We start from the raw sequence: 27,628 nt of genomic DNA, 5'->3' as shown, positions 1-27,628 counted from the left end.
TTGTTACAGTGTGAGTAATATGTACTCACTATGGGTTAAGATTAGTCATATAATTATGCATTATTTACTGTTATTACTACAGAATATGGGCAACACATAACGTGTAACAAGGACACTAAATAAAGTGTTAGCAAAAGTTGCAGCTGTTAATGTTATTTAAAGAACTTTAGTTTGCATGAACAGCTGTATTTTTATGAACTGATTCTAATAAAGATTAATACAGTAACACATATATTGATTATTAGTTGATGCATTAACCCTCTAGGGTATTTCATTTATGACTCAAACTCAGGACTTTCGGGTCAAAAATGACCCGGAGGACGGGATTCAGATTTTTTTTTTTTCAGCAAAATCAATGAAATGTATTTTTGTTCAATAATATTTTTTCTTTTTTTCTTTGGTGTTTTGAGAGAATTTGATGATAATAATTAATATGTATGCAATAATTATGATCCATTTTTTCCCCATTGAATATAATAGATTTGTATTATTATTAATGCTGTATTTCAGGTTAAAGTAGAGTGCCTATAGAAAACAATTGTTGAAGTCAGATTGGTGCCATCTGGTGGATGTAGTGAGCATAATTATTGTGCAATATCATATTTTAAGAAAGGCTTGTGAATTCTAGTTGTTTTTGCACATATTTCCCTATTTTTTCAGGTTGTGGATTTTAATATATAATAAGAGATTCTCAAAGACTATTTTTGTAAAGTTTTTTGTTTGTTTGGTTGGTTAATAATTGCTTTTATTTCACACATTTCCCAAAATTAGCTTTTGGAATGACACGCGTTCATTTGTGTGTGTGTGTGTGTGTGTTTTGCACTCTTGATGTTTTAGAGATTCACCCCTTCACTGTTGAGTCCCTTTTTCTGCATCCTGGCTGATTTGTAGATTGTATGCACAAAAAAAACTCTGTATTTTCATATTTTTGCCAATTTCCCATTAATTTCCTATGGGGGTCATTTTTGACCCGAAGGTCCTGAGTGTGACTACTTTTTTTTACGACCACTTAGACTTATCAAATCCTGTCCCCAATTTTTTTGGGTGTTCATATACCAAGTACCAATAAAGTCACCAAGTTTCTGACCATTCTGATGAAGCTATGATTTAAAACATTTTTTTATTTAAACGCTTCGGGCCATTTTTGACCTGAAATACCCCAGAACATTACCGAAAGGGACTTTAATATATAGTGTGATTAAAAATGACATTAAAAATATGTACGGTAATCATTTTCCAGCGCTTTTGTTCTGTTTGCATGTAGTCACTTTATGCAGTACAGAAGTCTCACATGCATTATAAACACAGAAATAACAGTTTTAATGTTATAAAATGTAATAGGGGGTGGTGATGGCGCAATGGATAAGACACATGCCTTTAGTGTGAGAGACCCGGGTTCGAATCCACTGTGAGACACCAATGTGTCCCTGAGCAAGACACTTAACCCCTAGTTGCTCCAGAGGTGTGCGACCTCTGATATATAGCAATTGTAAGTCGCTTTGGATAAAAGCGTCAGCTAAATGAATAAATGTAAATGTAATTCCAGCTATAAAGCAACACAGTCATTATTCAGCTAAATGTAGTTAATCATCCGAGAGTATAAGTGCATTTAAATCACAAATATTCCTGAATATGAATGATCTTCTACATGAAAACAATAAAATAAGGCAAGATTTCCGTTGCAACATTTATTCAGAATGATATACAAATAAAAAAAACATCTGATGGAGTTTGTGATCCAGCTTATGAATATGAGGAATGCATAAAAACAGACGTGGCGGTGAACGCTTCATATCCAGGTGTGGACGAGACCGACATGAGATACAGATGTGAAGGGATTTTCAGTCATAACAATAATAATAATAATACGATTGATGCAATATTTCCCCTGAATAATTAAGAGGCACTTTCTTTCACATCACTTTAACCGTTGAGATGAAGCCGGCAAAACCTCTGATGCACTCGCATGAAGCATTTTAATTTTCACAATAATTAACGTTTACATTGTCGCATTTAATATAAATTCGCTTTTCATCCGGAGCTTCCGTTCTGACGCAAATCAACAATAAATGCCAATAAATATTCATGAACACTAATTCATATATTAGCTTTTTATTGTTTGTTGGTCAGATTTGATCTAAATGCTCCAGAAACCACAATATCCGAGTGTGTTTTTGGTTATACGAGTTGTAAACCTTTCAGAAAGTGAACGAGGAACTTTACGGCCTTCGTTTGATCCAATGAGAGCAGAGAAATTAATATTTGACAAAGCTCATAGTATTTATGAACCAATTTCCTGGTTACAGTGAAGTCATGTTTATATAAACTAGAACAAAAACTAGAACTGTGAAACTATTAAATCACATCCACAATAAAAGTGTGTGTTTACATAATGTGTGTGTGTACAATTATTTTGTATATGTAAATACACACACATGCATGTATATATTTAAGACAAATTTATTTATATATAATATACACATGCAAATATTTCTTAAATATATACATGCATGTGTGTGTATTTACATATACAAAATAATTATACACAGTGCACACACACATTATGTAAACACAAACTTTTATTTTGGATGCTATTAATCATTGCCCAGCACTAAAAAAAAAACAATATGCAATAAAACCAAGAGGATTATTAAATCAAAAATTTTCTCTTCAGTCAGATACATGTACTAAACAATGCCAAACCCTGACGATAAGTTCCCAAAGGCCACAAGCAGGATGAAACGAGTTGAACCATGATCTCCAATCATCTTTTTTTAGAATCAACTACTCATTTTAAATCATAAAAAAGAAAACCCAAAGATAGTCTGAGTGCGTTCAGCACAGCTCCTCTCCTTACGCTTCAATGGCAGAACTAAATGGATCTTCAGCCCTTCCTCTGAGACGCTCGTGTGTGAGTCCGAAGGGTCGGTGTGTGCAGAAGCTCCTCCCACCCCGCTCAGCCGAGGGCAGCGATTGGTTGGTGTGTTTAGCTCCGCCTCCGGAGGCAGACGAGCTGATTGACAGGATCCCAGCGCTCCGACTCTTCCCGTCAGGAGCGAACCGTTCCCTTCAGATACCACATCCCTCCCAGACTCATACAGCACTCCTACACAACACACATCAGTATACTTATGAGAATCATATCGCCGATCATCGTTTTAATATTCGTACAGATACTGTCCAATCAAATTACAGCACTTTTGAAGCACTATTTTTTTTTTTTTTTTTTTTTTTAAGGACTACAATCAGAGAAATTCAAAAAAAAATGTAAATAGATAAATAAAAATAAATGGTACAAATAAAGTGCAGCACATGCAATAACTTTAACTATGACAAAGATATCCTCATTCAAACCGATTATTTCTCTCATGAATATATGATTGCCTTGAGGAATAAGAGCTGTATCATACACTAATATGAGGAATATCACACTCATAGCCAGAGGTGGACAGTAACAAAGTACATTTACTTAAATACACTTTTTGAGTATCTGTACTGTAGGAGCCATTTTTTATGAGAGTAACATTTTTGTCCACGGGGTGGTGCTGTGTATAAATTAGATTCCCTGAGCAACAGGTGGTGGCGTTGGTGATTGGGAAGCACACAGTTTTTGACCGCACAACAGAGTAGCTTGTAAGGTGGATTTTAGTATACGGTCCAAAAGGTATGGCTTCGTGTGTTCATGTGAACAAGGACAGGACACAGGAAGTTTGCGATCATGTTTAATGGAGCACAAGTAATAAAGAGACATTTTTTATGCATCTACATCCGTCTGCATGGACTCTGTTTGTACGCGTGCTAAGCTTGCATACTTCTATCATCAACGGCAGCGGCATTGGAGAGCCACTACATGTACTTTGAGTATTATTTTTTCTGGAAACTTTTACTTTAACTTCACTACATTTGAAAGACAAATATCGTACTTTTTACTCCACTACATTTCTGTCGAGGTCCTCGAGTAGAGAGTAGTAACGTCAGGGATGATTTGCGTTGTAAATGAAAGTCTGGTTGACGCCAGAACTCGACTGATGTTGGTTTCTGACGTCAACCGATTTTCAACCACAATACAACGTCTGTCCAACGTTGGAGATTAACGTCAATCTGACATTGGATTCTGACATCAACATGATTTTAATTTTCAGCGTTGGGTTTGGTCTTCTAAATGCGAATTTTGTCATTGTTTTGGAGCACACTAGCTTATAGATAACAAGGCTAACATATTCATACTAAAAGCCAAACAACTGGGAACAGCCGTTTGTGTGTCCGAACCCATTGTGGACGTTATTGAGTGACTTATTTAATCCCACGACTGGAACTGTGTTCTAGAAATACATGTGATATTGATATGAGGGTATAAGCATAGATTCAGAGGCATAAGGTACTGTAAGTATTACATGCAACAATAATAAAACAATGCATTGACATTTACTTTTATACTTAAGTACTTTTAAAAATACTTTTACTTAAGTAAACATCGGTCTTTACAACTTTTACTTGTAACGGAGTAATATTTGACCAGTAGTATCTGTACTTTTACTCAAGGAAGTTGTGTACTTTGTCCACCAGCCATGCGTAATGCCTCTATATCGATATCAGACGGACTGCAGAGTTCATTTTGGGTGAAAAGATTGTTTTATCAATAAAAAGCACTTTTTCATAATTATGCCTGTTTTCAAGGGTTTTCCAGTACTTTTAAGTGTCTTATACAAACCCTGTAAAAACTAAACCAGCTCATAGGCCACATTTACACTGCATGGTTCAAGTCACCCAATTTAGGTCGCATTTACACTGCAGGTCTTGATGCCCAATTCTGATTTGCTGACTATATCCGATTTTTTTAAAAGTGACCCGTATCCGATATTAGCATTTACACTATACACACTCCCGAAACAACCCAAAGTAGACGCTCTGACCCGGAAAAGGAAGTAAAACAGCGCGATATGTCAAGTAATAAAAATAACATTCTGATTAATTGCGGGTGGATATGATAAATCATTATTAACAAAAATATTACTACATTCTCTAGAATATGAGCATGTTCCATTCCAGTTTAAGTTTCAGAGTAAAGCCTGTTTATGCTATTAAGAAAATGAAATTCTGTCAAATAAATTTAGTTTTAAAGAAATGTTTATTTAAAAGCAGCGCTCGTTCATCAGTGTATTATACCAGAGATGCGCAGCAACCGTCGCCGAGTCCGCGGTTGTGATGATAATCCATTTATCCTCACGCGTTACAACACAAGAATAAGAATAATAGTAATTTGACCAACGGCTGCGGATACTTAAATCAGAGAAAAGTATTGGTGGGTGAGTGGTGGATGATTTGTATTCGAGCGCATCTCTAATTATCCGGTGTTTTACTTTCCGCACTATTTTCACAGGTCAGCAAAACATTGCTCTCGTAAGGCGGAGAGAAACTCCACTGTGTTGATCCTTCGTCCTCCATCGCGCCATTGATAAGTCATGTGATCACAGGTGGTGTCCATCTGAGTTGACGTCCCATTTTTAATGACGTACGACTCGCATTTACTGGGGAATATCTAGGGCTGGGCGATAAAACGATAACGATAGTTATCGCGATCTAATTTTCATTTACTGGGGAATATCCGATTTGTCTGCTTACATGGCACACGCAAATGCACGTATCCGATTCATATCTGATTTATTTCCACGTATGAGTGAGGCCTGAAACCCATCTGAGAATATCGGAATCCATGTGCTTTTTTCCTGCTTACACGTTCGCCGCTCATATCCGATCTGAGCCACACGAGAGGAAAACATCAGAATTGGGGGACTTGAACCATGCAGTGTAAATGGGGCCTTAGATTTTTTCCTCTGGTTGTTTCTGCAGTGTGTAGTGTAGATGCTAATATTGGATACGGGTCACTTTAAAAAGTTATGTAAGCGGGTCGTTAAAAGAATCGGATATAGTCAGCAAATCAGAATTGGGCATCAAGACCCGCAGTGTAAATGCAGCCGGAGTGTGTGAGATCTGCGCCCGCACCTTGAGCAGTCGATCCACGTCCGTCTTTGTGACGGCGTCCCCGAGGTCCTGTGTGAGGCGAGACTGGATCACGTTTCTTCTGACGCGATAGTTCTTCATGAAGATCTCGAACAGAACCTGCCGGTGCTGCGGAGACAAGACACGCGTCACACACACATCTGTGCACACACACACCACTGCAATCCCATCTCACACACAATCAAATGCGATTTTTTTTCAAATGCGTTTCAAACTCCATTCATACACACACTCATGATCTCTCAAAGACACACACACAAACAGATTCACACACTCTCACACACAGAATCACACTCACACACACAGACAGACTTACACTCGCACACACACACAGACAGACTCACACACACGAAAAGCGATTTAAAAAAATGTGGTTTGAAATTTCTCCGGCCACGTAAACATGCATGTCATGCTTATTGCAAAAAGTAGAAAATGATGATATAACGGATTTTAAACAGAAGTTGCAGATTCCAGCCGGACACACACACGACGAGTGTGAGGATCAAGAACGAGGTTCACAGCGACTAAAGCACCTTGTCAAAGGTTTCTCCGCTCTCCCACAGACCGAACACCTTCTGCTCATCCGCTGTGGATCCGCTCTGAGGAGGAAACTACACACACACGAGAGAAACACAGTTACTACACACTGGATCTGAAATTATATCCTGACATCAGGATCTGTGTGTTGTGTTAAACCTTAAAGAGAGAAGAAAACAATTTACACAAAAACATTCAGACTGTCACACACACTTAATCCAATAAGCTTCAGGAACAATGGACTGAAGCACATCTTAAAATCAAACATTATCTTAAGGAGTGACACAGACAAACAAACAAAACAAAACCAACATAGCAAAATTATTACTTCAAAACAATATATAAACATGCCTAAGGGTTTTTATTCAATCAAAAATATGTATTCTGACTCGATTAGCTTTGGTTATTTGTCTGGGAACAAAACATTGCAGGAAATCTTGATATACATAAAAAACACATAAAATATAAACAGGACACACGTATAGAATTATGGGGAAATACCTATTTGTAGTGGGCATCATGCTTGAGAGGGTTAAATCAGATTTAATTACAAGGGGTGTCACGATTCTCCAAATCCTCGATTCGATTAAATTTTCGATTCTAAGGTCACAGTTCGATTTGATTCTCCGTTTTTACTTTTTTTTTTTTTAAGCACAGGTTGCTATGCCATTTTTAGACCAAATTAAAATTTAGACCAAATGTCAAATTTAAAAGATTTATTAAGAACACAATGTAACAATAACTTATATCTTCAGTCAATTGGAAACTTAAGCAAAATAACCTGCGATAGTTTCTCCTTTGTAACCCCTTCTTCACAGAAGATGACATTCAAGTTCACAACAAAAACAAACAAACAAACAGTTAAACAGATAAATCTATGCGTCGCGCAGAGCCACATCTTTAAAATTCTAACACTTTATTCTCTGAGTGTACACACACACACACATACCGGCGGCGTCTCCATGTTGAACTGTGTTATGTGTTTACTGTATCCACTTATGATTGTATTATTATGTATTAAAAAGCCAACTGAGCATCCCGTTTGAGCCCTAGAGCAGACCGGAGATCTCTCCATTTGTTGAAAGCCTTCCCTATGTTTACTCTCGTCTTATTCCGACGCCTGTCTGAGTCCAATTTGGCCCTTCTGGTCGCACTAGACAAAAGTTTTCTTTTTTTTATCTTACGTGGAGTTTGCGTTGGTGTTTGAAATGAACTACAAGCAGGTCTCTTACAATCCATCTTCTACGGAGAATGCCGGCGGATACACAAACCTGCCAGACATCGCGATGTGAGCGTGCCGTGAACGCGCATGACGTCACGCCCAGTCTAAGATACCGGCCCGAATCCCTCTTAATTATTTTACTTTACAGGATTATAGAGACAATCTCAGTGATCAGAGAAGGGCTCGTTCAGCCCATCAGGCAATTGTTTAAGCATGTATGGGTTAGAAAACGGGTATTTTTAACATGAAAAGTTGCTTAATGCACCTTTAAAAAAATCGAAATAAAAATACTCAAACCTAAATCATAAAAAGTAATATTATGATACTAACCCTAACGAAGCAATATGCTGCATTTACAGTGAGGACATGTACTCACAGGCACCAGGATCTGCTTGCACTGGCTCTGGAGGATGGCTTCGGTCAGCATGCGGTCGGTCACGTGACCGTACACCGAGTGGCCGCTGGGTAAGCTGGCCAGATGCAGGTTGAACAGACGCTTGACCTCGCTCAGGCACAGGACGTGATGTTTCCTGAAGGTGTTCTGCACGAACTCCTGCAGCTCCGGCGTGAACGCGTGAGCCGACGCGTGTCCGTTGTGAGCGTCCGCCGCCGCCGCCGGCGAGGTCGCGGCGGAGTAACCGTTGAGCGAGCCGTTGGTGAGCGAGCCTGACGTGTCCATGGGCTCCTCGGAGTCGCTCACCGGCTCCTGCTTGACCCGCACTTCTCCCGGGGGTCGCGACCCCTTCAGTCTGCGGGCGTCCAGCTCTCTCTGCAGGACGCCGTGGGTTTCTCTCGCGTTCTCCCGCGCCGCTTTCACACGCTCGTCTCCGCTGACGTGAACCGGATCTGTCGTGACACACACATGCTTGAGACACGCTGAGAAACTAGTGTGTGCTACACATACAGTAGCGTTCAAAAAATTTGCTTTTTTTATGCTTTTATTCAGAAAGGATGCATTAAAGGTTGGGTAGGTAAGAATTGTCTAAAGAACTTTTTTCAAATTGGCTTAAACTGTCTTTATATACCAATACATAATTAAAATGTAAGTACTTTGAAAAAGAGAGTATAAAAATTGAGTGACTAGTGTATTTAATCTTCAAAAAACACAGCTCATTAATTCCTACCGGGACGAAACAAGTGATTGGCTTGCACAACTGTCACTCTCCGTCGCCATGACTACCGCCGCTATTACTGGCTCTGCCGCAGTCGCGCACCCGTGTTTAGGTGGGAGTGACTGGAATTAATGAGCTGTGTTTATTGAAGATTAAATACACTAGAGTCACTCAGTTTTTATACTCTCTATTTCAGAGTACTTGCATTTTAATTATGTATTGGTATATAAAGACAGTTTAAACAAATTTGAATAAAAGTTTTTTTTAGACAATTCTGACCTACCCTACCTTTAAGTTAATTAAAAGTGACAGCATTAATGTTGCAATAGATTCTATTTCAAATAAATGCTGTTCTTTTCAACTTTCTATTCATCAAAGAATCCTGAAAAATAAAATGTATCATGATTAGCTGTTTTAAAGGAGTAGTTCACCCCATTTACTCACCCCAATGCCATCCAAGATATCCATGTCTTTCTTTCCTCAGTGGGAGAGAAATCATGTTTTTGAGGAAAACTTTTCTGGATTTTACATCTAACAATGGACTTCATTGGTCACCATCGGTTTTTAAGTCCAAATCAATGCAGTTTCAAAAGTCTTTGAAGTTTTTAAACGGGCTGCACACGATCACAGCTGAAGAAGAGGTCATAAAAATAAAAATAATTTATAGACTTTTTACCTTCGGATTGAGCTGATCAACAAACGGAAAGGGAACTACGTCACTGTTTACAATGCGACCGTACGTAGGAGGATAGTTCAAATAGTATTGTATGTTGAATGACATATTTATGTCTGTCATATTTGTTTAAAATGGTCCTGTTGTGTGCGTATACTGGGTCTTTCATTATTTTGAGACCTAAACGATTTTTTCCAAAAACTCCATCTCATTTTCTCCTTGAACTTCAAAATAGTTTTAACTTTTTTTGGATAAACAACGGGTTTTTTTTTATGCCCTATCGTTTCGCTAGATAACCTCTTCTTCAGCTGTGATCGTGTGCAGCCCGTTTAAAAACTTCCAAGACTTTTGAAACTGCATTGATTTGGACTTCAAAACCGATGGTGACCAATGAAGTCCATTGTTAGACGAAACATCCAGAAATGTTTTTCTCAAAAAACATAATTTCTCTCCCACTGAGGAAAGAAAGACTTGGATATCTTGGATGGCATTGGGGTGAGTAAATTATTATGAAATTTTCATTTTGGGGTGAACTACTCCTTTAATAATAATCATAAATGTGTCTTGAGCATCAATCATCATATTATAGTGATTTCTGGAGGATCATGTGACACTGAAGACTGGAGTAATGATGCTGAAAATGCAGCTTTGATCGCAGGAATAAATTACACTTTATTATATATTCACATAGAAAACTGTTATTTTAAATAGTAATAATATTTCACAATTTTACTGTATTTTTGATCAAATAAATGCAGCCTTGGTGAGCAAAAGATTTCTCACACACAAAAAAAAAAGACCAATCCCAAACTTCTGAACACTATATCTATATTTACACACACTTCTGATCTATAAACACTAGAGTACACAAGTGAAAGTCAGAACATACCCATCTGAGGATCCTTTTTAGGCACAAAGTCATCTTTGGAGAAGTTAAACACCTTTTCCAGCCTGCAATATAGAGTTCATTTAGAAACTGACTGAGATTCCCACATCCTATTAAAGGCCTGAGACCAAACTGTGTTTAATATCTTTAATATTCTGTGTTATTAATTTTTTTAGCACAAGAACTCAAAACTTCCATGTAGTTCTAACCCGGCATAGTCTTGTATTTTATCCATTCATTTTCCTATAGGGATTGAAAATATATGCAAAATTGCGCATATTTAATGAACTTGTGCAAGTAATCAACTGAGGAAGTTTCATGGTGATATCTATTATTTTAAAATTGTACCCTATTCACCCGTAGTGTCTCGCCTTAAAAGCAACAAATGAACGGACTGGTAAGGTTCATGGCGGTGTGTAAGAGGTCATGTCATACTTGGACTGGATGCCGAGCCAGAGCATGTGCTGCCGCTGCGCCACATCTGGATGCTTCCTGACGAAATCCTGATCCGTGGGCAACAGAAACTCCCAGCCTCGGTTCACTCGCGGGACCGACATCTGCTCCAAGAAGTCCTTCACGTCCTCGGGAGGAAGCTGGAATCACATGACCGAGACACACATCAATACCACATGCTGAATAACATACAGGATTGATTAATGCACATAATTAACCCTGTAAAGACTGACATATCAAATAATAATACATTTACTTAACAAAACACATTAAATATTCGGTCGAAATTTCAATACATTGTTAAAAAAAATAATTAAGTATCATATTTGCGACATCATGGCTCATATAGTGAGAATATGGAGGGAAAACAACGATTTCATTCAGAGACTCAAACTGAGACGTTTGCACATTCAGAGGCTCCGTAGTGAATGTGATTGCGTCATCAGGTTTTGATCAGCATTGATTCCTCATAGAAACCCATGCGGTTTGTTTCTCTGAGCCGAACAGGAATGAGTGTTGATGCTTAGTCCCATCCTCATGCCCAGATCGGTTTATATATATGTCACTTTTGCTCTATTCTATTTCAATGTTTTATATTTATTTTACTTCCTGAACTTTTTTGGACACATCTACATCGTCAGTAAATTGAAAAACACACTTTTTACTGAAAATCGTCTATAATAATGTTGTAATAAATGGCTATAACTTGCTTAGGGATTGTTACATGTAGTCAAAATTTCATCTGGATATCTAGAATATCCAAGTAAAACTTTCTAAAGGAAAAAATCCAAACTTCAGAAGGATTTGTTTGAGTTGAGTAAAAAAAAAAAATCACTAAAAATGTGCTACCGTTTTTCTTAAATCTGGTAAATTCATCCATTCAAAGACAAAATTAATGTAAAATTGGTCATTTAAATGAACTAGATGGAAACTCCAAGTTCTCCTGTTTAAAATTATATATGGCACTTGATGCTGACTGCTATAATGAGTTAGAAAAACAAAGAAAAGAACAGGCGAGTCAGGTGCTTAAAAAATGTTCTAGGTCTTTAAGGGTTCAAATCGGTGCGGATGTCATAGCAGGGTTGTACAGTTACACTAAAAGGCTTTTACTTGCTAAAAAAGTAAACTTTTTAAAAAAGTAAACAAATCAGTGAAGTTTTGATAATTTAAAGGCTATTTGTGTATCAATTATGATACAGTAGGCTTTATAGGGTTAGAGTGCATACATCTAGATATGGTTTCATAAGCGTTTATGTTAACACTATAAAGGTAAAAACATTACATCTTCTGTACTGATCTTAATTCAGCCACAAACCTTTATGATGGCAGCGACCTCTTTCCTCATCAGGCTTCGCTCTAGAGTGAATCTCCACATCTGAGAACGCAAAGATCCAATCAGGAGAGCAACACTTATTATATAGCATGATGTGATGATACGGCTTGTCATTACCATCCAAACCAGGAGACCGGAATCATATTAAAGTCCCCCTGTGTGAAAATCCAGCTTTTAATGTAGTTTATGTGTCTATGTGGTGTTATTAATCTGCTTTAACACACACCGGGTGTAAGTTCGACAGCATTGCTGAGTATTTTCTGCTTAAAACTGCAGTGAACCAAAGACAGTCTCAAACACACAGTTTGAAATCGCTGGTGTTTCTGACGTCACACACTACCTTGTAACCAATCAGATCAACGTGTGATCGTCCACCAGTGGATCTCTGAGTGAGTGAGTGAGTGGAGGCGGGGCTCATTTGCATATTCATAGAACCGTGTAACCAATCAGATCAACGTGTGATCGTCCACCAGTGGATCTCTGAGTGAGTGAGAGTGGAGGCGGGGCTCATTTGAATATCCATAGAACCGCGCATACTAAATGAGGCAAGGGTGTCGAGTTACATTCAAGATATTTGAAGGCATGAAGACGTTTTTTTCAAGGAAAAACGTATCAAATATGTAATTTTGGCGATTAAAGATGAGTTTTAAGGGATAAAGTAGTTGTCTACAGGGGGACTTTAATCTATTATACATATTAGAGTAAAAAATAAAGCTCACCACAAAGTCTCGTCCGCGACAGAGCACTTCAGCAGGAACGCCGCTGTGTGAACTACACGTGTTTTTGGGATACAGCACGTCACTGGCAAACACAAATCACAGGATTTTAAGACAAGATACAACTTTATTTATCCCAAAGTGGAAATTTACAGCGGCATAAAGACAAAAACATCATTGCAACTATCTATTCTGAAGATGAATTATGTAGGGAGACCAAAAAAACATTATAACCTTATACATTATAAACATAATCATTAAATATAAATGAAAAAAGATCCTAAATATCAGTATATGGGTAAATATACTCTCCTAAAAAAATAAAACTGGTCCCTATGGGAGCTTCATCTACTGAACCGTTATGCATCAGCATAGATGTACTGTAAAAAGCCTGACCTCTTCACGACCCAGTTTCCCTGGACCAGCAGCGCCACCTGTTGAATGCATCGCAACACCGCGGTCGAGTCCGTACCCGACGCCAGCAGACCCATCAGATTAGCAAACGGCATTACCTTCACTGCCAGACAGAGAAAAACATCTATATAGAGACCATACTCTGTGTGAACACCCCACACACCCCTCCGCAGAAGTAGATAACACACATCACTCCAGAAACCCCTGTGGTCATCACACTCTGTATCTGAATAAACAGATTGAAACACTCTGATTTATTAAACATGAATAATAAACACACGACTGCCTTATTCTGTGAGATGATGTGCTTCTCACACACACGAGGAGCTCAACTGTCTCTCTCACACACACACACACGAGGAGCTCAACTGTCTCTCTCACACACACACACACACACACACAGGAGGAGCTCAACTGTCTCTCACACACACACGAGGAGCTCAACTGTCTCTCTCACACACACACACACACGAGGAGCTCAACTGTCTCTCTCACACACACACACACACACACACACACACACAGGAGGAGCTCAACTGTCTTTCTCACACACACACACACAAGGAGCTCAACTGTCTCTCACACACACACACACACGAGGAGCTCAACTGTCTCTCACACACACACACACACACACACAGGAGGAGCTCAACTGTCTCTCACACACACACACACACAGGAGGAGCTCAACTGTCTCACACACACACAAAAGGATGAGCTCAACTGTCTCTCACACACACACACAGCCACAGAAGGAGCTCAACTGTCTCTCACACACACACACACACAGGAGGAGCTCAACTGTCTCACACACACACAAAAGGATGAGCTCAACTGTCTTTCTCACACACACACGAGGAGCTCAACTGTCTCTCTCACACACATGGAGCTCAACTGTCTCTCTCTCTCTCTCTCACACACACACGAGGAGCTCAACTGTCTCTCTCACACACATGGAGCTCAACTGTCTCTCACACACACACACACACACACACAGGAGGAGCTCAACTGTCTCTCACACACACACACACACGAGGAGCTCAACTGTCTCTCACACACACACACACACACACACAGGAGGAGCTCAACTGTCTTTCTCACACACACAAGGAGCTCAACTGTCTCCCTCTCACACACACACACACACACAGGAGGAGCTCAACTGTCTTTCTCACACACACACGAGGAGCTCAACTGTCTCTCTCACACACATGGAGCTCAACTGTCTCTCTCTCTCTCTCTCACACACACACGAGGAGCTCAACTGTCTCTCTCACACACATGGAGCTCAACTGTCTGTCTCTCTCTCTCTCTCTCACACACACACACACAGGAGGAGCTCAACTGTCTCTCACTCACACACACACACGAGGAGCTCAACTGTCTCTCTCTCTCTCTCTCTCACACACACACACACACACACACACACACGAGGAGCTCAACTGTCTCTCTCTCTCTCTCTCTCTCTCTCACACACACACACACACACACACACACAGGAGGAGCTCAACTGTCTCTCTCTCTCTCTCTCTCTCTCACACACACACACACACACACACAGGAGGAGCTCAACTGTCTCTCACTCACACACACACACACACACGAGGAGCTCAACTGTCTCTCTCTCTCTCTCTCTCACACACACACACACACACACACGAGGAGCTCAACTGTCTCTCTCTCTCTCTCTCTCTCTCTCTCTCTCTCACACACACACACACACACACACACACACACAGGAGGAGCTCAACTGTCTCTCTCTCTCTCTCTCTCTCTCTCACACACACACACACACACAGGAGGAGCTCAACTGTCTCTCTCTCTCACACACACGCGTGTTGCTTTTTCAAATGCACATTATAAGCGACTCAAACTCAGAGCTTTCAGAAGTGAGCCGCGTTTACAGAGCCGATCATCACTGACCAGCTGCGCATAACTAATAATCACACTTTACCATTTCATAATCGTGATAAGCCAAATTAATTTACGTGCGATTTCATGTAAACTGCGATTAATCGTGCAGCGCTATTAGAGACGGACATAAACGATAGCGTAAAGCTGACCGTTCTTCATGAGCGTCTTGACCTGATCCCCCAGAGGCAGCGTGCGGAGCTGGGCCATGGAGAGCACGTTACTGGGACCCGTCGGCTTCACGCTGGAGGACCACACACACAACCACAGCAGAACATGTCAAAACCAAGCGCACTGAGCCATAATGACACTAGAAAAATACCAAGATCTTAGTGCTGGGCGTGTGACCAAAAATTAATATCACTGTATTTTTCAAAATTATCATATCATAACAAAAATAAACACCGGTATTCGGTACGAACCGGTATACCGCCCAGCACTACAAGACTTCATTACATCCGACAGGAAGTTCCTCTACTTACACTTTCTCTTCAGCCAGAGGAGGCATGAGCATGGACAGGTATTCACTGCGGAGAGAACACACACACACACACGAGATGAACACCGAGAGCCAAACATCATGGGTAAAATCAACAGTGTTAATCACTGCATGCACTAACCGTGATGTTTTCACCAGCTCCGTGTTTTCTGTGGTATCCATGGCCTGGCAGTAAAGATACTGGCGCTCGTGCTCAGAACGTCCGTCCTGCAGATGCAAGCAGAATAAAGGAGAATACATGCATTATATACATCTGATCAGACGTCAGTCAAGTGTGGGTCATGTGATCAGACATCAGTCAAGCGTAGGCGTGGGTCGTGATCAGACGTCAGTCAAGCGTGGGTCATGTGATCAGACGTCGTCAGTCAAGCGTAGGCGTGGGTCATGTGATCAGACGTCAGTCAAGCGTAGGCGTGGGTCATGTGATCAGACGTCAGTCAAGCGTAGGCGTGGGTCATGTGATCAGACGTCGTCAGTCAAACGTAGGCGTGGGTCATGTGATCAGACGTCAGTCAAGCGTAGGCGTGGGTCATGTGATCAGACGTCAGTCAAGCGTAGGCGTGGGTCATGTGATCAGACGTCAGTCAAGCGTAGGCGTGGGTCATGTGATCAGACGTCAGTCAAGCGTAGGCGTGGGTCATGTGATCAGACGTCGTCAGTCAAGCGTAGGCGTGGGTCATGTGATCAGACGTCGTCAGTCAAGCGTAGGCGTGGGTCATGTGATCAGACGTCAGTCAAGCGTAGGCGTGGGTCATGTGATCAGACGTCAGTCAAGCGTAGGCGTGGGTCATGTGATCAGACGTCAGTCAAGCGTAGGCGTGGGTCATGTGAAGCGTGGGTCATGTGATCAGACGTCAGTCAAGCGTGGGTCATGTGAAGCGTGGGTCATGTGAAGCGTGGGTCATGTGATCAGACGTCAGTCAAGCGTGGGTCATGTGAAGCGTGGGTCATGTGATCAGACGTCAGTCAAGCGTAGGCGTGGGTCATGTGAAGCGTGGGTCATGTGATCAGACTCACCTTGAGCCCGTGGTAGTGCAGGTGAACCCAGGGCTCCTCAGCCTGTTTCTTCTGCAGGAACTCGTAGGACTGGATGCGGCGCTGACGGGCCTGTTCTGACTCGGGGCGGGAGAACCTCACCTGTTCAAACGCCAGGTGAACGATGAGGGATGAGCACAACACACACACTGAGTGCATTCGCTTCAAACTAGAAAACAGCGGCATGAAGTCTTACAGTGATTTGTTTAACGTCTTCTTCTGCTTCATCCTGAGAAGAGTCTCCAGCTGTAAACACACATCCGTTCGTTAACAACAGTGATAATGGATCTAACAGAGACCAAAAACCTACATTATATTTATGAATTAATATAATGTACTTTTTTAAAGAAAAAATACTTTGTTTTTATATAATAATAAAGATGATGTGTTATTCACATGCATTCAATGTGAATGGAAAATATATGTTCTTTCTTTAATGGTTATATACATCACATTTTTTGTCATTAAATGTTCATTAGGTTCAGGTTCAGGTTCAGATTTATTGATATAGCCCATTTCATACACAGAACGGTAGTCCAATGTGCTTTACATCATCATAACAAAGTAAACAATATAGTTAAAACAAGTAAAATAAAAAAATAAAAAAAATACAAGTACAAATTAAGTCAGTTATAACGAAAAGGCATCAGAGAAAAGTTTAGTTTTTAGTCTAGATTTAAAAATGGAAATAGTAGGAGAGGTCTTAATGTCTATGGGAAGACGGTTCCAAAGACGGACCGCATAACAGCTAAAGGCTGCCTCCCCTTGTTTAGTACGAGCACTGGGTTGTACCAATTGGAGTTTTGCAGCTGATCTAAGTGATCTTATAGGGTTATATGTTTCAAACATCTCTGCTATATAGAGAGGTCCTTGACCATTTAATGTTTTAAAAAGAAGAAAAAGGACTTTAAAATCAATTCTATAAATCACTGGTAACCAGTGTAGAGTTTTTAAAATAGGTGTAATATGTTCTCTTCTTTTGGTTCTGGTCAATAGCCTTGCTGCTGCATTTTGAATTAATTGAAGAGGTTTTATTGTTTTTTTAGGGAGCCCAGTGAAAAGACCATTGCAGTAATCGACCCTACTAGTTATAAAAGCATGAATAAGCTTTTCTAAATCTACCGGTAGTATAAAATTTTTAACCTTTGCAATGTTTTTTAAATGAAAAAAAGCCGATTTTGTAACAGCCTTCATGTGGCTTTTGAAGCTTAGGTCACTATCAATAATTACCCCAAGGTTTTTAACGGTTTCTACTACATCAAAACCTTTTGATTCCAGAAGTGTATGTAGCATTAATCTCTGATCCCTTCTCCCAAAGATAATTACTTCAGTTTTATCTGTATTTAATTTAAGAAGATTTTTAGACATCCAGTTTTGAACTTGATTAAGACAATGATCAAGAGATTCAAGAGGAGCAAATTCATTTGGAGACAGGGATAGGTATAACTGTGTGTCATCTGCATAGCTATGGTAACTAATGGAATGATTTTTTATAATTTGGCCAAGCGGAAGCATGTATAAATTGAACAAAAGAGGGCCAAGAATTGAGCCCTGAGGGACACCACATGTTAGGGACATAGGGGCTGAGGCATGATGACCAGTAGACACATAAAAACTCCTGTGTCCTAAATAGGACTTCAACCAGCAGATGACAGAGCCAGAGAGACCCACCCAGCATTCAAGTCTTTCTATTAATATGCTGTGGTCAACAGTGTCAAACGCCGCACTGAGGTCCAACAGCATAAGAACAGTGGTTTTTCCAGCATCATTATTTAACCGGATGTCATTAACTACTTTAACCAGAGCTGTTTCGGTACTATGGTATTCTCTAAAACCTGACTGGTAGAGATCAAAACAGGAAGTTGAGGTTAAAAAAGAAAAGATTTGATTAAAAACTATTTTTTCCATTATTTTGCCGATGAAAGGTAAATTTGATATGGGTCTGTAGTTATTAAGGACAGACCCATCCAAGTTGTTCTTTTTAAGTAAAGGCTTTACAACGGCTATTTTAAGAGACTTAGGGAAAACGCCACTTGATAAAGAAGTATTAATTATTAAAAGCACATCAGTTACTATTAAATGAAGCACAGATTTGAAAAAGCTAGTAGGTAAAATGTCCAACTCAGATGTAGAGGAACTTAAACTTTGTACAGTCTTTTCAAGAATGTCAAGGTCAACAGGACTAAAATTTGATAGGGTGCTGTGCTCATCTCTTAGACCAATTGGTGATTCAAAGCAAGAAATGCTATGTAACGTATATGAGACATGACGTCTTATGTCCTCTACTTTGCTCTTAAAAAAAGAGGCAAATTCATTGCACTTATCAACAGAAAGTAATTCGGGAGGCAGATAAGGGGAAGGATTTGTTAACTTTTCAATTGTGGAGAATAACACACGGGTGTTATTTACTTTGCTGTTGATAATATTAGAAAAATAAGCTTGTCTTGCTCTACAAATTACGGAGTTATACTCATGAAGTGTCCTTTTGTGCATCAGATAATCAGAAGTAAGTTTAGATTTACGCCATTTCCTTTCTGTTCTCCTACATTCTTTCTTATGCATTTTAATTGACGGGTCATTCATCCATGGAGTTTTCTGTTTGTTCGTGGATTTTTTCAGTTTTAAAGGAGCAATGTCATCCATTATGTTAGTCATTCTTAAGTTAAAATCTTCCAATAGATTATCAGCAGACTTTTGAACTAAACTTTTAGACTCAGAGAGCGCTTGTTTAAAACGAACACAAGTTCTATCATTTATAATTCTCTTTCTGATCATAATGGATTTGTTCTGAAGATGTGGGGACAAACAAACATTAATGAAAATGCAACTGTGATCAGATAAGGCTAAATCCACAACAGATGTAGAGGCAGTCACTCCCTTTGTGAAAAGAAGATCCAATGTATGGCCCTGAGAATGAGTAGGGCCCTGTATATGTTGTGTTAGATTGAAAGCATTAATCAGAGACATAAAGTCTTTAGCATGAGGGTTTTCAGGGTTATCTACATGGATGTTAAAATCACCAGAAATAACAATGCTATCGAAATAGACACAGATTTCAGAGAGCAATTCACAAAAGTCTTCAAGGAAGACAGTAACTGGTGAAGTGGGGGGTCTATAAACAGTTAGCAACAAGATTTTTGGGCAACCTTTGAGAACAGCACAAAGATATTCAAAAGAAGCATAATCGCTATAGAATAATTGTTGAAACTGAAAAGAAGCTTTAAAAATTTTAGCTATTCCTCCCCCACGTCTATTTTCACGATGGACACTTATAAAATTATAATCCGAAGGCGAAGATTCAATTAGGGTAGCATTGTAGTTTACTGAGTTAAGCCAGGTTTCAGTTAAAAGTAAAACATCAAGTTTATATGTAGAGATGAGATCATTAATTAAAAAAGACTTTTTGTTGAGTGACCTGATATTTAGCAAAGCAAGTTTTACTGTGAAAAAAACATTTTTTTCCACTGAAGTAGACGATTTCTTAGGGGTAGAAAGTAAATTAGGCAAGTTCAATCTGTGAACCGGGGTGCATTTAGGTCTATTCCACTTTGCCATTGTGGAACCAAGTTGCACGGTAATAGGAGCCTGTACGGACATGATAGAGGTGTGCAAGTATGCTGGGGTCATAGATGGAACTATAGGAAGGTCTATGCAGGGGAATAATTCAGCAGAGCCCTCATAATAATTATGCTGGATAGAGTGAGGACAGACTGGGGGAGGGTCAGGCTGAGCATTATGTCAGTCAATACCAAAGGCTATATAGTTTACTAGATTGGCAGTGAGCAGCTTGATTCCCCACCTATTTAGGTTGAATCTGTCAGAATTAAAAAGGTCATGCCTAGTCCAAAAGGAATCAAAATTAGAAATAAAATTAAAACCAGCAGCCAAACAGAAATGGCAAAGCCATTGATGCAGACCATAGAGACGACTAAAATGATTTAAACATTAAATGAGTCGAAATGTGGACATTAAATGTAATGCAAGTCGCTTTGGGAGAAAATTTCTGACAAATGCATAAATGTAAATTAAATATTTTCTTGAAAAGGCAAAAAAAAAATTCTCAAAACCGTATAAAAACAACATGAATTTGTATTTGATCAGTTAATAGCAAACCACAACCAGCCAATCAAATCCACACGGACACAATCAAGCTCCGCCCACATTACTTCTTGTTCCTGAAGCGTTTCACTCGATATACGTCACAATAGAGGAGAAACGACTAGCACAACTTCACTTTTATGCCGACTATAAGATCAAATCAGACGTGATGTGTAAATATGCGAGCCCAAAACCCGTCCCTACCTTCATTGGCCGCCTCTCTTTCTCTATGTTTGGTGTCAGCTTTATCCAGATATGTGAAGCTGGGTCTCATCTGGAGGATTCCCTGCAGTGGAGTGAGATGAAGCTCTCCTGCCAATAACAGGACATCACTTTACATCACATGACACGTGTCCACATCAACGCACAACCGCATGTCTCTGTAACTTTTTTTGAAAATGATCATATTCAGACATCATGGCACTTCACAAGTGTCCATTATATTTATTCTGGTCATAACAACTGTATTATACAAGATGGTGTCTGTCCATATGCGTTTAACTTTCCTCCTTAAATCACTGTAACATGTAAAGTCCTTGTAAGTGATTTCTGAATTATGAAAATAGCTTTTTCCCTTACAAAGTTGTGAATTGTGTAAGAAGAATTTGAATATTATAGCATAAATAATTTGTTTTAAACTAATTTGTTTTACTCAAAACGGTTTATAATGTCATTTTCACCACTCCACTTTCACTGAAACTTATTAAATACAAAAATAAAAAGTGATGCATGTACTTACACTGATGTATGGAAGGCCATTTCTGCCACATATAAGAAAAAAAATCATGCTTTTGGACATAATTATGACAAAAGTCAAAAGAATGACATACTAATCATATTTATGAGAATTTACATACATCAAAAGTAAAGATTACGACATAATTCGAAATCATGATTTAAAAGTAATAATGAAAAATTAAAAAATTATGACAAAAAGTCATAATTACGACAGTTTGACACTTTTTAATCTCATAATTATGACTTAAATCATAACTTCAAGTCAAAATAATGACATAAAAAGTCAAAATGATGAGTGTCAAGTTTAGATTTTCATGTCAATCACTGAATGATTTAGTATGTTATAATTATGAATTTTATTGTCATAATTATGATTTACCAAAACATGTGGCAGAAATGTCAAAGTCTTTGTAAGTGATTTCTGAATTATGAAAATAGCTTTTTCCCTTACAAAGTTTTTGTAAAAAAAAAAAAAAAAATTGGAATATTGCATAAATCATTTGCGAATAAAGCACGGATTGCTTTCAAAATGTTCAAATCCTGCGAAACCGGCGCAAAGCAGGAGTAATAAAATAACAGCCGTGTCCGGGCAAGACTGAGACTGTTCTCCTCCACATGATAACTTACCTTTGCGGAACACGGCGGCGGCGTAGCGGGACGTATTCGTGGTCGCCTGGATGGAGGAGAACGCTTGCTTGTCCATCATTTTCCTTTAAACAGAAGAAGAAGATTAAAACTTAACAACAAAGTTTGAAATGTTGTAGCATTGAAGTCAAGGAAATAAAATAAAACAAAACAACTGTATAAAGCGATGCGAGATGGGAAGGTTGAAAAAGTAAAGTGGGAGTGTGTGTGTGTGTGTGTGAGTGAGTGACAGAAAGAGAGTGTGAGTGTGTGTGTGTGTTTTTGTGAATGACTGTTTTTGTGAGTATGTGTGTGTGATAGAGAGTGTGTCTGTGAGGGAGTGAGTGAGTGTGTGTGTGAGAGTGAGTGAGTGTGTCAGAGAGTGAGAGTGTGTGTGTGTGTGTGTGTGTGTGTGTGTGTGTGTGAGAGAGTGAGTGAGTGAGTGAGTGTGTGTGTGAGAGTGAGTGAGTGTGTGAGAGAGTGAGTGAGTGAGTGAGAGTGTGTGTGTGTGTGTGTGAGAGTGAGTGAGTGAGTGAGTGTGTGTGTGAGAGTGAGTGTGTGAGAGAGTTAGTGAGTTAGTGAGAGAGAGAGTGTGTGTGTGTGTGTTGTTCCTCACGTGGAATAGACGTTGGTGTCCTCAGCGGTGGTGCCGTCCACATTAAGCGCGATCTGTTCTCCTTTACTGCGACAGTAGTTCGGGCTCATGGTGTTCATCGCCACCTCGAGCTCCACCTGGACCAGCGAGACAAGAGCATGAGATCTCCGGTTTAAAGCGTTAGTTCACCCAGAAATGAAAATTCTCTCAGTAATTACTCTCCCTCACGTTGTTCAACCCCGTAAGTCTTTCGTTAGTAAAGACATCAATAAAATAGTCAACTTCACCGCAGCGCTTCTGGGGTGTACGTCAGAACGGAGGCTCACTATTGGCCGACGCTGGTCACGTGTGTGATGCTGGCCAATAGTGAGCCTCCGTTCTGACCCAGAAGCGCTGCGCTGTTACACTACGGGAACTCACTCAGAGGAACACACAGAAGAACATCAAGAGTTCAATAAAGTCCTTATTTTTGTTTTGTTTTTGTCACTCCGACTATTTTAACGATGTCTTCACTAACTTTCTGGGCCGGCAAGTTTCAATTACAACAGAAGCCGATGGAGGAGTGAGACCGCGCTCAGATTTAATCACTAATATCTTCATTTGTGTCCCGAAGATGAAGGAAAGTCTGACGGGGAACAACATGAGGGAGAGTCATTACTGACAGAGTTTACAGTTCTGGGTCAACTAACGCTTTAAACAGGAGATCTGGGCTTTTAAACACGAGTGACTTCAGAAACGAGGAGAGAAGACTCACTTTCTGCTGCTTGGGTTTAATCCGGGCGGTCAGATGAGTGGCGTTGTTGTAGCTCATAGTTGCAGGACGCACTGGGTACTAGAAGAAACGGTTAAAAACATATATAACAACGAATGAAAAATAAGTCATGTGACTAGTGATAGACATACACACATTTTATGATTATCAGTCAATAACCAAAACTGCTCTGGCGTTTGTAGCATTAACAAAATTAAAGTTTTGTCAATGAACAACAACTTTCTGCAAAATAAGCTACTGTACAGAAACATGCATTACATTGATCAAAAGTAACAGTAAAGACATTTATAATGTTACAAAAGATTCTGGTTTAAATAAATGCTGTTCTTTTGAACTTTCATCAAAGAATCCCGAAAAATAAAATTTATCACGGTTTCCTGAAAAATATGAACTGGTTTCAACATTGATAATAATCTGGTGACAACATGTAGAAGCAACAGGACATTTCAAAACATTTATTATGTGTAGTTATCTTCTAGTCATTGATTAGCATATTCTGTCATGATAATCTATAAATCGTGTTCAGGGGGCGGGGTTTATGTAAATTCTAGGGTTAGTGATTGTAGTCCTTAAAAAGCAATTTTTAATAGTAAATAAATAGTATTAATAATACATTTCTTTAAAAGCAAATATCTCCCTTTGCTCTGAACTTTGAGTGTTGTAACTTTGCAGATGTTGTTTATGATCAAACAGCAACATTACACAGTGAGGCCCTGTTTACACGAGAACGCACGCGGGTGAAAACGTAAAAATATGTCTTTCGTTTACACGGCAACGGCGTTTTTGGGGCTTAAAAACGCAAAAGTGAAACCTCCCCCGAAATGAGTGGAAATCTTAAAAACACTCCACCGTCGAGTTCCCGTCTAAAGGGTAAAAACGCAAAAGTCTGCTAGACAGTGAAGGCGTCGCGTACGCGTTTACGTCACAGGCATGCACCAGTACAGGAAAATAACAAAACATTATCAAACTAAAATATAGCATTAATTTCATTGACAAAAAAAAAAAAATCTGAGCGACACGCGAAGAGCGCCACCTAGCCGTCTGGAGTGCACACTACATCCAATTCCACACACTTTTGCGTCACCATATGCACACAGATTTCCCCCAATAACGCTCGTCTAAACGCAGAATAAAAAGTGATAACGCAACGCCACTTTTGCGTTTTCTCTTCAGATCGTTTCCGTGTAAACATAGCCTCACTTTACACAGTAACTAAACTGAATCATAGCCTAATTAAAGTTAGAAAAGTCAAATCATAATCAACCACCCCTTTAATCTTTCGGATATGTGTGTGTGGATTTCCAGGCAACGCAGCACCGGCCCCGGGCCAACCTTACAGTCGAGCCCTGAACATTATATTCTTACCTGGAACAAATACAGCTTTTCCACAAGACTTCTGGCCAGGTACACGTCAATCTAACGAAGAGAGAGAGAGAGAGAGAGAGAGAGAGAGAGAGAGAGAGAGAGAGAGAGAGAGAGAGAGATAGAGAGAGAGAGAGAGAGAGAAAGGGCGAGAGAGAGAGAGAGAGAGAGAGAGAGAAAGGGCGAGAGAGAGATAGAGAGAGGGGGCGAGAGAGAGGGAGATAGAGATAGAGAGAGGGTGAGAGAGAGAGATATAGATAGAGAGAGATAGAGATAGAGAGAGAGATAGAGAGAGAGAGGATGATGATAGATGCACAACAGTGACGCTGCAGTTTGATCATCTGGAGAAGTTCGACGTGTCTATATCTACCTCCTGTATAATCGGATCGTCATCGTCTCCGCTGGCCATAGTGAAGACAGAAGGAAGGAAGCTGAAGACTTCAAACCTGCAAACACAAGAGAATGCTATGAAGCTGAACACCAAAACATTGTGCTAGTAAATATATGGATCAGAACACAATACTGGGTCTCGGCTTGTTGGGAATTAAATCGTCCATGTTACAAACAACCCAAGACCACTATTGTGTTTTGACCATATATTGTGGTAGTACATATATATGTATAGTCAGTCACAAGCATTATCATACATAAATATACTTGTAGACATAATTATATGTAATAACTGTCATATTTAACGACATAGACTATAAATATAACATTTTCTTTTAAGATAAACGTATAGGCTATATATAGCATGCACCGATATGAATATTTTGGCCGATAACGATAATTCATTATATTTAAAAGCTGATTACCGATATATTGGCAGATAAATCTAAATCAAAATTTTTGAGAGCCTGATTACAAGAAGAATAAGTCTCACCATAAGCCATGTCCCAAGCACACAATTATTATGATGTTCTCATTATAATTTTAAGTAGTCTACATGACAGACTTGTGCTGCACTTTACTGTATTTTCCTTTTTTGAAGTGATTCCAATCATATTTCAAGCAATTCAAAAGCATCATGTTGAACAGTGCGCATCTGAATGATATAATAAATTATTTATCGGCTTTAATATATCGGCCAAATTATCTTATCGGCCGATAACTACAACATTATAAAAAGCACAGATATGGTGGCTGATATAGCGCGCATCAATATAATATATTTATATAGCCAGGCTTATGTAATTACTCATTTGTAACTGTCAATCAGTCACTGTTTATCATGATAATTCGCAGGCAACAGTTTAGCGAATGATGCCAGGGCGAGAAACACGATCATGACGGCCCACAACGTTAAAGCATACACGAAAGGCACATTAAAATAAAAGTAAAATGTACAAAATAATCCATGTTAAGGGAAACTGCCATCGTCAGCAAACGATACAACATGCTAACAAGCGTTAGCAACTCTTCAGACTCAACATAACGACACGCAGATCACGGAGAATAGCAGAACATAGTGTGTGTGTGTGTGTGTGTGTTTATATACATGCTGTTTGTGCGTATGAAACTTTTGATACAACATTATCACTGCCAGCATGCTGTGAACACACACACACACACACACACACACACACACACACACACACACACACACACACACACACACACATACACCGAGGCCTCGGCTGATCCACTAAACCTACAAAACCCTGACGGTAAAGTTGAGATCTGACCTGTGATTCACTGGCCGCTCGTGCTCGTGCTGTGAACTCAAAGCTCCTTTAGCTGTGTGTGTGTGTGTGTGAGTGTGTGTGGATGAGAGTCGCTGTTTCTGATCACTGCAGTCAGTCAGCCAAACACGTGGGGAGGAGCCGTGTGCGCTCGCCACTATCCCAGCATGCACTGCGGCCGCGTCACAAATCCCGCCCTACACAGTGTGCTAGACCAGTGCTACCTACCTAGGGAACTTACTATTAGTATGCAGTCATCTAGTTGTACATCTGCTGCTGAAAGACATTATTTGCCACTGTTATCACAATTCCAAACTTAATTATTGATACGCACGTCATGTGTGAAAATATGCCTGTTTTATTAGCATACTCAAAACATCACCTATTATAGTCAAGACAAAAGAGTCTGCCATTTTATTAAAAACGGTTTAAAATGTAATTTTCACCACTCCACTTTCACATAAACTTATTAAATACAAAAATCAAACGTGATGCACGGATGTATGGAAGGCCATTTCTGCCACAAATCAGAAAAATATGCTTTTGGACATCATAATTATGACAAAGTCGACATACTAAGTCATAATTAAGACATTACCTTTTTGCAACCCTTGTGTTTTATTTTCTATATGTTCATCAACACATCCTGCTCCACACACACACTAACCCGACTCCTTAACCTACCCATCACACACACACACGTGCGCGCACACACACACACACACACACACACACACACACACACACACACACACACACACACACACACACACACACACACACACACACACACACACACACACACACACACACACACACACACACACACACACACACTAACTAAACCCCTAAACCTACCCATCACACTCACACACAGACACACACACACACACACACACTAACTAAACCCCTAAACCTACCCATCACACACAGACACAGACACAG

At 39.6% G+C, this 27,628-nt stretch overlaps 1 protein-coding gene across 2 annotated transcripts; it reads right to left on the bottom strand.

Moving 5' to 3' along the window:
- Window positions 1-1,676: 1,676 nt before the first annotated feature.
- On the bottom strand, window positions 1,677-26,889 carry polr3e (polymerase (RNA) III (DNA directed) polypeptide E). 2 transcript variants are annotated; one of them, XM_079595002.1, is made up of 21 exons: window positions 26,687-26,889; window positions 25,372-25,447; window positions 25,005-25,055; window positions 23,622-23,699; window positions 22,889-23,004; window positions 22,276-22,358; window positions 21,115-21,222; window positions 17,009-17,058; window positions 16,795-16,914; window positions 15,899-15,984; window positions 15,761-15,805; window positions 15,431-15,522; window positions 13,350-13,470; window positions 12,957-13,038; window positions 12,220-12,279; window positions 10,887-11,044; window positions 10,455-10,516; window positions 8,157-8,626; window positions 6,555-6,632; window positions 6,004-6,129; window positions 1,677-3,106 (listed from the first exon to the last, which is right to left on the bottom strand). In XM_079595002.1, the coding sequence occupies exons 2-21, from the start codon at window positions 25,408-25,410 to the stop codon at window positions 3,050-3,052; spliced, it is 2,082 nt and encodes a 693-aa protein (XP_079451128.1). In that variant the 5' UTR covers window positions 25,411-25,447; window positions 26,687-26,889; the 3' UTR covers window positions 1,677-3,049. The 2 variants fall into 2 exon arrangements, with proteins under 2 accessions (XP_079451128.1, XP_079451129.1); XM_079595003.1 differs by lacking the exons at window positions 22,889-23,004; window positions 23,622-23,699; window positions 25,005-25,055; window positions 25,372-25,447; window positions 26,687-26,889 and adding an exon at window positions 21,650-21,671 and having other exon boundaries at window positions 22,276-22,306.
- Between the last annotated feature and the right edge of the window lie 739 nt (window positions 26,890-27,628).

The sequence above is a fragment of the Phoxinus phoxinus genome (genome assembly GCF_949152265.1).
Source record: "Phoxinus phoxinus genome assembly, chromosome: 21".
Taxonomy (NCBI): domain Eukaryota; kingdom Metazoa; phylum Chordata; class Actinopteri; order Cypriniformes; family Leuciscidae; genus Phoxinus; species Phoxinus phoxinus.
The sequence above is the reverse complement of the archived record's forward strand: the minus strand, read 5'-3'. Positions and strand labels throughout refer to the sequence as shown.